Source organism: Mizuhopecten yessoensis, unplaced genomic scaffold, assembly GCF_002113885.1.
Source record: "Mizuhopecten yessoensis strain PY_sf001 unplaced genomic scaffold, ASM211388v2 scaffold4579, whole genome shotgun sequence".
NCBI lineage: Eukaryota > Metazoa > Mollusca > Bivalvia > Pectinida > Pectinidae > Mizuhopecten > Mizuhopecten yessoensis.
The window spans coordinates 88,427-98,506 of record NW_018405617.1 but is presented as its reverse complement, the minus strand read 5'-3'; the positions used below and the strand labels follow the sequence as shown (position 1 = coordinate 98,506).

At 36.6% G+C, this 10,080-nt stretch overlaps 1 protein-coding gene across 1 annotated transcript in view; it reads right to left on the bottom strand.

The window, feature by feature from the left end:
- Nucleotides 1–257: 257 nt before the first annotated feature.
- Nucleotides 258–10,080, bottom strand: part of LOC110449333 (homologous-pairing protein 2 homolog) — a 16,358-nt gene continuing 6,535 nt past the window's right edge. The window contains exons 4-9 of the mRNA XM_021496116.1: nucleotides 7,916–8,027; nucleotides 6,623–6,693; nucleotides 5,665–5,739; nucleotides 4,624–4,677; nucleotides 3,608–3,667; nucleotides 258–2,659 (exon numbers count right to left, since the gene is read on the bottom strand). Coding sequence (XP_021351791.1) covers nucleotides 2,603–2,659; nucleotides 3,608–3,667; nucleotides 4,624–4,677; nucleotides 5,665–5,739; nucleotides 6,623–6,693; nucleotides 7,916–8,027 — 429 coding nt within the window. The 3' untranslated portion in view covers nucleotides 258–2,602. The remainder of the gene's footprint in view (nucleotides 2,660–3,607; nucleotides 3,668–4,623; nucleotides 4,678–5,664; nucleotides 5,740–6,622; nucleotides 6,694–7,915; nucleotides 8,028–10,080) is intronic.

Sequence of the window (10,080 nt, the reverse complement as noted above, 5' to 3'; positions counted from 1 at the left end):
CACTACTACCGACTGTTTGGGTTCACAAATAAATACAAAGATGTTATTATTTTTAACGATGTCTGTTGGCGAGGCTTCAACCTCTTATTAAAGGGCAGTAACTTCTGTATGTAAATTGTCAGTAGCAGTTAGAAAATGAATACAATGAGGTACAAATGTATTGTATGTCTTGTAAAACCAGTTTTGTTGTTCAGTCTATAAAAGGTTACATTATGTTAGGAGGAAGCATGGTATTTAATAATGCTGGTATTCTGGTGTTTTTGTATTAAAACTGGAGTCACTTCTGGTTCCTAACACTGGACTCCACCATTATATCAATATACTTGATAGACCTACCCAATCATTAGCTGTCATGGTTTACACAGATACCCCGATAGTTGGCCTAGCAGAAGCCTCTTTCTAATGTCCACTTAAATCTTATTTACAAAACTTCATTACAATAGAAGATTGATGAATATGAAACATCCAATTTTAACATACATTATATCAAATATTTGTTTAATGACAAACATAATTTTCAACACAGATACCCAGGTAGGTGGCCTAGCAGAAGCCTCTTACTAATGTCCACTTGAATCATATTTACCAAACTTCATTACAATAGAAGATTGATGAATATCAAACTTAAAGAAAAATCCAATGACATATTTTGATTTAGGAACAAGCCATTTGGATTGATATGTCCTGCCTGTACGCCGCTTTGACCATCAATGCACATATTAGAGAAACTAACTTAAATGCAAAAACTTAATGACTAATGTTGATGGAGATGCTGACAAAGTCAATGGACCATAAAAGGTAGGCCACATCCAGCATTTGATGCATGGGTTGAGATGTACTACCTAAGATGTATCTATGGTCTAAGTTTGGTTGGTCTAGCACTTATACTTTCAGTGAAACTAAGCTAAACACAAGAATTAAATTTTGACGCCTTCGTCTCATTTCCACTACTTCATCGCTGAAAATATTACCGATATAATTTGATTTGATCAATTAGTTCATACTAAAACTTTTGCCCAGTAAAACTTTCCCACTTTAACCATTATATCAGCTTTCACCCTGCGTAGATTTCAACAAGTTTAATTACTATGTATATTGTGTTGTCTACCAATATTCTGTAATGATAAATTCAGCCTCACTGCGGAGGGTGAGAAAAGCGAAAGTTAACTGCAGTGAATATTTCCTAGTAAACAGCAAATGAATACAGACATCCAATTTTTAGCAGTGGAAGGCAGGTCCTTGACTATTGTAATGTCAATGTTCAACACATTATATACAGCCATGACTTCAGACAAAACCAGCCGTTGCTGATCAGAGGTAACAAACAAACATATTACCTTGTGTTAGTTAAGTTCTACTTTTGATTATTGTTGCTGAAGAGTGATTTGATCTAAAAAGCTACATTTCACTGAGGTAGCACTTGACCTGTATAGAGCATCTAGGTCATATAAATATATATAACCCATATGTATCACCAGTAGTTGAAACAAAAAAGTTATACATGTAGTACAAGGCTTAGCACGGGAATTCCTATACCCCTATAACATAAGAGGCTGCTGGTCAGCCTTTTTTCTATCGGATATGATTTTGACGTTACGCAGCGCATGTCAAAAGTATCTCGCCCTGTAAACCTCTAACACTGTTAAAGTAGCATTCCTCAGGTAGATTGTCTCCCTCAGACTTAGACTCTAAGCTGTAGCATGCTTTTATGGGTGTTAGGATCCCTGTCCCACTGCACTTTGTGTTTTTGTATACATAGTAACCTCCCCTTTATTTCCATTTTAATGTAACCGTAGAACAGTTGAGCCAGGACACTTTTGTTGACTAGGTAGCTCAATCTTTTAGAGCGATTGTATAACAATCTGAAGTCTCGGGTTCAAATAGTGGTTTAGCCCCGCTAAACTTTTTCCAAACACTGTTGTAGATTATATTTATTTTTTCATCTTTATTATTTTCATAAAAGTCCCACAAGGCAGTTTTGTTTCAAAAATTATTTATTTAAGCTATAGACATGCCAGAAAAACAGTTTCCTACCATTTTATTTCTGGCAGTGGTAGCTCCAGAATAGTCAACTGATCAACGTGTTTGTACATATATTCTTACCTGGTGTATTGTAATAGTTTTGACAGTAAAAATGTGATAAATGTATGATATTTTACAATTCATATTTATACAAATACACCAATGGCGTCATCAGTAAATACATAAAAAATCAATTCTGTGAATCATAAACAAATAGAATATTAATCAGACCTTATTGAAGTCATCGCACTCTTAAAATATTCCTGAAAACAAAACTATTCGGTGGAAATGCTGATAAATATCTCTTTTGTTTTGCTGTCAAAGGAAAATGCTTAAATTTCATTTTAAAGTGCTATTCAAACCATTTTCTGACCGTGTACCAATTTGGGTAGTGTACCAATTGAGGTAGCATGATGTTACAAACAAAGTTGAGGTTGAATTCTGATCCGTTTAGGGCAAACAAATGATATTATGTTGATTTCTGATCAGTATAGGGCAAACAAACGGTGTTATGTTGATTTCTGATCAGTAAAGGGCAAACAAACGATATTATGTTGAGTCTTTGACAATCATGCAGTGCTCAAATCTCTGGAGGGGACACTTTGTAATCTTCATCAGTCTCAATACCAACATCGTCCTGGAAATGGATAAAAATTATCAAAGTGTAAAGTCATTAATGTTGTCTGAATCAAAAAGGAAGAAGGTCAAAATAGATAAAGGTATCCCTAATCCCTACTACTGAAATGACAACCAACTCCTGGAAAATTGAAACAGAAATCAGTTTTGGAAATTATTAACAAATGTTGACATTTATATCTGTACTACGGCTATAACAGTGTTAGCTGTTTATTTACTAAAGTTTTACAAACTATATTAACCTCAAATACAAACAGGATACATGTATTTACCCCAAATTTCCCCTATACAAACACACATATATCTCCCTTCAAGTACAAATGATACAAATAGGATACACGTTTTATCTCCCTATACAAACACATACCCGGGTATATCTCCCTAGCTTTTAAGTATCGTAGCACAAACAGAGTACATGTGACCTCCAGCAGACGACAGGAAACTCTGATACAAACTTTTTCTGAAGAATATACTTACATATAGCTGTTACTTTGTTTTTGGGTAGCCCTCCAGGATAACACCAATAATATACTTACATAAAGCTGTTTCCTTGTTTTTGGGTAGCCCTCCAGGATAGCACCAATAATATACTTACATAAAGCTGTTTCCTTGCTTTTGGATAGCCCTCCAGGATAGCACCAATGATATACTTACATATAGCTGTTACTTTGTTTTTGGATGGCCCTCCAGGATAGCACCAATAATATACTTACATAAAGCTGTTTCTTTGTTCTTGGATAGCCCTCCAGGATAGCACCAATAATATACTTACATAAAGCTGTTTCTTTGTTCTTGGATAGCCCTCCAGGATAGCACCAATAATATGCTTACATAAAGCTGTTTCCTTGCTTTTGGATAGCCCTCCAGGATAGCACCAATAATATACTTACATAAAGCTGTTTCTTTGTTTTTGGATGGCCCTCCAGGATAGCACCAATAATTTACTTACATAAAGCTGTTTCTTTGTTTTTGGATAGCCCTCCAGGATAGCACCAATAATATCATTTGCCTGTCAAGTAAGTGTTGTAAATTTAGTGTTTTGTATGCATAAACGTATGTGTAGAAAGTTTAATGAAATTAAAACTAGAGAATCCGTGAACTATATATACTACCAGCTTGTTGAAATTTAAAGTTTCAAGGGCCATAACTCCAGGAAACATAGATAAATCAGACAATCATCTTTTCATGCATATCTACATATGGTGTACTTTTTCTCTGTCATGTTATGAAAAAAATTCCAAGCAATCCTCTCGGAGGAGTCGGCTTATAAGGATCATTGACAGACAGACGAATGGACAGGGTGATTCCTATATACCCCTAATCTCTGTATTCACCAATATTACAATAGGCTGTCCTCTGATATGGCCAAAACAACCTTAGGTTGTGTGTCCATTTCTCTGTGTATTGTGTTATATGACTTCAACATGATATGGGATTTAGAAAAATAAAGTATTTAGAAAATACGTCGATAAATTTCAGTTAGAAGTATCAGGTATTTTTCAAAATATTCTTTATTTTTTTAAGAATAATTATGTAACAATTAATTTCAACTTATATTATTCACTCTTGTTGGCCCGGATGTTAGCGCGAAACAGGATCTTAATGCGGGAGGAAATCGGAGTACCCGCAGAAAACCAATGTGGTCGGGTAAGAACCTTTTCACGTCTGATCGGGCAATCAAACCCCATGTGGTCGGGTAGGTACTTTTTCATGTACGATCGGGGAATCAAAACCCCACCGTCTTAGTGAAAGGCAAGTGCGTTGTCCACTACACCACCATACGGTGTGAAGTTATCAAAGCGGGTGAAGGGCTAAAATCCTGGGTGTAACCTGACGAAATTGGGTCACCTGGCAGGTATGCCCTAAGAAATTGTCACCAAGTACTTATCAAATGAATATAAAGTGATTATCAACCGCATTTTAAAGAAAAGTCGTAACTTAAATTTTAAATCATAAGTAGCTCACCATTCTCTTCCTTTTTCTCCATTCCTTGACAAAGACTTTTCGGGAATTGTAAATCTGTAACAAGATCATCAACATGTCCATATACTGCATTATTTAGAATAATTAATAATTAATTTCTATGATTTCGATAATTTAATATTGAAAATTGTACAGCAAAACTGGAAACTTGATTTAGCTGGCATAATATCAATGAGAACTGCATCCTCAATATTCTCAGGGGATTATAATCACTTTCGCTCTTTGCACCCCTGGAATATATGTCATAGCAAAATTGAAGGCACGCAGCTAGAGAGCACAGAGCAAGGGTGAGCATTACCCGTGGAGTATCGAGGATGGGAGAACTGTGAAAATGAAGAATTTCTGGCTTTAGGTATGAATGGTTAAGATCTCACAAGATTCAAAGAGCAAATTTATGATGAAACAAAAAGAGTTGAGAAGACAAGTGAAACAGACAGGAATCTGTCGTACCTGTGATGGTCTTGTTTTACTTTAACAGAGCAGAAGTTTTGTTTACGATTCACTGTAAAGTAAAACCTACCAGGATATTGTATATAACTGAAAAATTTGCCAGTTTAAAGATTCTTCCTGCAACTAGGAAATGATCAAATCATAATTTGCCCAGTGTTTATTTCCCCTTTAAATTGTATTTATTTTGTATCAGGGGGTGGGGGTTAACAGTTCTCTTTGTCTATGTATTAGGGAGAGTAGGGAAGGTAAACAGGTACAGTCCAGCCTATTTCATTGGCAGAAAAATAAACAAATTGCGGAACAGTACCATAACTTGGTAATACTGAGACATTTGTAATAGAAAACAAGAAATCTTTCTCCAAAACATCAGCTGGGTAGAAGTGTGGGAAAACAGGTAATCTATCCCAAATGAGATATATGATATTTCTCTTAATCACTGGCCTGATAGTGGGGAAAATGGTCATCAATCAGTGGATTAATACTATATTTTACAATTTTCCCCAAACTTTACAAACTGGACTAAGGACGAAACTAAACTGAAATGAAACAAAGTGACTCTCTCAGTCTCCGTACCATGTCTTTTTCCTGAGGTGTAATAGTATTTCCTCCTTCCTTCAACTTCATCAACTTTTGTTTACATGCGTCACACTAAAAAAAAAAGAGAAAATACAAAATTACTGGAACAACAAATCTATATAATTGATACATTCTTAATTTCCATGGAACAAATAATCACAAGAAAGTAATTGTGGAAGAACTTTTTTGGGGGGGTTTGTTGAAAACTACATGTAATATGATTATAGCGTGAAAATTCCATATGCAATACAGCAGAATGGAACCTTAAATATAGGCAGTGCAGACGATTCAGATATACGCAGACACAAACTAGGGACAAAGATATGCTCCCAGCTGCTTCGTCTTATCATGGCATTCAAACATTGTTTACAGGGGGTACAATAACAGAATCACAAATCACTTCCTTATGCGCATCTACGTTTCAAAACAAGAGGCCCAGAGGATATTTAAGCAATCATAGCAAAATATTATATAAAACATCTTCAGGCAGGTGAGCTAAAATCAAACAGACAACTAGTGAACCTGTGAGCGAGATAACCAAGATATAATCCCCCACCTGAGCTTACGATGTTTGTTGAGCAGAAATTGAAATTTCAAGGGCCATAACTCCAGGGAAAACAATCAAATCACAAATCACTGTCGTTGTGTACACTTACATATGATGTACTTTCAATGTGTCTAGTTACAAAAAGTTCTCACAAACAGTTAAGGAGAAGTTGCGGTTAATAAGTTTCTGGAGCAGAAAGATTAAAGGGTCATGACTCTAGGAAAAATAGTCGAATTGCATATTTTACACCTTTGTGTTCATACGCTTCACAGGTCATTTATCTGATGAAGGTGACAGAGAGTACATACCATACTACCTATTTATCGAAACGTCACATATAAACACCTATTGGTTGTTCTACATGAACCTGTTCACAATTTGTTGTTGTTGTTGTTGTTAGAAAATTACCTGTTTTTCCAGTTCTACCAGCTGGGTTTTGGCCTCTTCTGTTGATATTGAGTTATTTAGGCCTTTCAATTCTGTATAAATGTAAAAAAAAAAATTGATTGAAGTGACAATCATAAGTTCACAGACAAAAAATGTTAGTGATTTTATTACAAACATACAACTCATCTCATCAACTTAACATTCATACTGTTAGCAATGAGTATATGATAGGGAGATCTCATACCCATGGTTAGATATCTACTCACAAACTCTCAGGATACTGTAAGGAGGGATCAAGATTGTACTGTCAGCAGCACAAAGTGCCATCATTATTGGTTTCATTCCTCTTACACACATGTGCCAAAAGTGATGTCATGATTTTATTGTAGAATGGTTGCACATACAATCCTTATGTGAAATGGTCATATTGTCAGAGTAAAAGCATGCGTCTGTAGTCTTTCTAGTGTACCAATTTTACTGGTGTGAAATATCCATGTCTCCTACCCCATACTGGTGCATTCACACTCTTCCCAAGGGAAGATATCCTTTTCTCTCATTTCCGTGTGTGTAAGATAGAGCTATCCAGTGTAAGAAAGGGGAAATTTCTATCTTACACCCTATATGTCATGTGACCTGACAATGGCTCAACAATGATGTGACGTCAAGAATTCTGGTGCCGCAATGCAGAAAAGGCGACGTGGTGAAATTAAAACCTTACAACATTTTTACCATAAACATTAGAAAGATGAGATTAATTTTTCTGCGCAAACAGTGTTTACGAATATGGGGTATGCTAAATCTCGCTGACAGGTTCGTAAAAAAGCTCAGGGAAAAAACGGTATTTTCCAAATGGTAGCCAATCAAAACCATTTTTTCATAGCTTCTGAGCTTCTTTTTGTAGTTGGAATGAGAGAAAAATACTCTTTCATGCTCAAGAGTGTAGGATAGGGAAATCCACCCTTGGAATATTCAATTTCGCAAAACCCTCATCAAACTTCAAAGCCTCAGGTTTTACCAAATTTGAAAAACCCTCAGGAGGAGTTTCCCTATCCTACACCCCCTGGACATGAAAGAGTCATATATTCCCCCATATTTGCCTGTGAAAGACAGGAATTGACCCTTGAAAATATAAACATGTCTTTCCCGAGGGAACGACTGCCTACACACGCTAAGACGCTATCTATCTTAGTTCTGCAAATGAAATTGTGAGACATTAAGTGGAATCAACAGTATGCTGTATTACTCCAGTACATTTCCCACCATAGGCTCACCACTGTATCAGACAGAAGGTTTACCTTATACTGACATACTGACCACTGTCAAGTCTCCGGACTTCATCCCCTCGCACCTTGGCCAAGTCAGACAGCTGGGATATCTGGGCATCCATCTCCTTGATTTCCACATCATCAACATCGGGAAACTGTGACTTTAAACAATAGATCACAATTCAATACTTTTGTTCTATGTTGGTACTTACTGCTCGACATACAGCTTTAAATATAATGAGTATAGGACTGGTGAGCCCGTTGTCAGTATAATGTGACCAGGTGAAGTATTGTAACGTACAGGCGGTCACCCATCCAACTACTGACCACACTTGATGTTGCTGAACTAGTGAGTGGGTCCCCTGGTAACACCGCATCACTAGAAAAGCTAACTTGCCAGTAAGGCTGTATTTACTCCTAATATTCCTTAGCTGTTACACTATTCCCCCTCCGATAAGTCTTGTCCCGAGACTAAGCTGTTACACCATTCCCCCTCCGATAAGTCTTGTCCCGAAACTTGGTCTGGGGAATCCTGTGGGTCCTCCCTGTGTATACCAACACGAATAACGCATAATCATATGTCTAGCCTGTCCCCACTTTGAGCATAAGATTTGAATGTGTCAAGCATTTGGTAAGTTTGAGCCAAAGTTCGGAATTTCACATTTCATAAATAAGTTTGGCAATACACCAACATGAAGGTATAAAAGGCACAAGTGCTAATTGTAATGAGAGACCGCCATTACAGATGCCCCCAAAATACCCACACATTCGGAAAAACAAATGTAAATAGGTGAACGGAAGTCATGCACATACCAAATTTGAGCAAAATCAAAATACATGTACATTTCAACCAATCATGCAGAAGCCAGTATAAAACGACCATCTTGTCAGATCAGAAAACGGATGTCAATTTTTAGCGAAATGAAAGAATAACTGAATATTGACCAATCATAACCCATTTACAGCGGCAATTTTGTCAAATCAGAAAACGAATGTTGCAGCTGAGTTCACAGTGCCAAGATACATGTACTTACCAAATTTTATTGAAATCGAACAATAACTGAATTTCGACCAATAAGAAGCCAGTATAAGGGTCATTTTGTCAAATCAGAAAACGGACGCTGCAGAGGAGTTAGCACTTACACACTATTTTGTAGCGAAATCAAACAGTAACTGAATTTCTACCAATCAGAACCCAATATACGGCAGACATTTTCTGCCAAATCAGAATACGGATGTTAATTTGCGACTGAGTTAACTGTGCCAAAATGCATGTATTTTCCAAATTCGATTGTTATGGAACAATAACTGAATTTTGACCAATCAGAAGCCATTATAAGGTGGCCATTTTGTCAAATCAGAAAACGGATGATGCAGCTGAGTTCGCAGTGACAAAATACACCTACATATAAAATTTGAGCGAAATCGAACAATATCTGAATTTCGTCCAATCAGAAGCCAGTATACTGCGGCCATGTTTGTTGTCTGATTCTGTTAAATCATTGACGTTGTAATCCTTAGTCTATCAATTTAAATGTTTGAGATACAGCATATAACACACAGCTATAAATGCAAAAACTTTACATTGAAGATGCTGTGAAAGTCACTGGACCATGAAATGTAGACCACAGTCATTATATTATGCATTGTTTATAATCCATGGGGAGTTATGAATATAAGATGCATGCATGGTCCATGTTTGGTTGGTCTAACACTTATACTTTTTGAGAAACAGCGCTAAACACAAAATCTTAACATTGATGACGATGCTGTCAAAGTCACTGGACCGTGAAATATAGGCCACATTCAGCATATGATACATGATTTTAAAGGGGCATCACGGTGAAGTAACTTTATTTTTTGTCTTTTTTTTCAAATACTTCCTAAACATATCAAGTGAGACTCCTTATGGAAAATAACGATTGGATTTGGCTGCAATAGATTCTTATAAATGATTAAATCTCAGAAAATCATCGGTATTTCTACCTGTCTGACCAACGTTTTGTTCAGGGATTTCCCTCTACTAGCGCATGCGCATAGCACACCATTTCTTTGTAAACAAAATGACTGGCCATGTGAAGTAAGCGAAAGAAAAGTGTTGTACCATGTCAGCTACGAAACGAAAAGTTGCCAAATGGTCAAAAGATAGCGCAAGGAGTACGTTACGGAATCATTATTGCAGGTGGGCAGTATTCAAAGGAGAAAATAACTGCC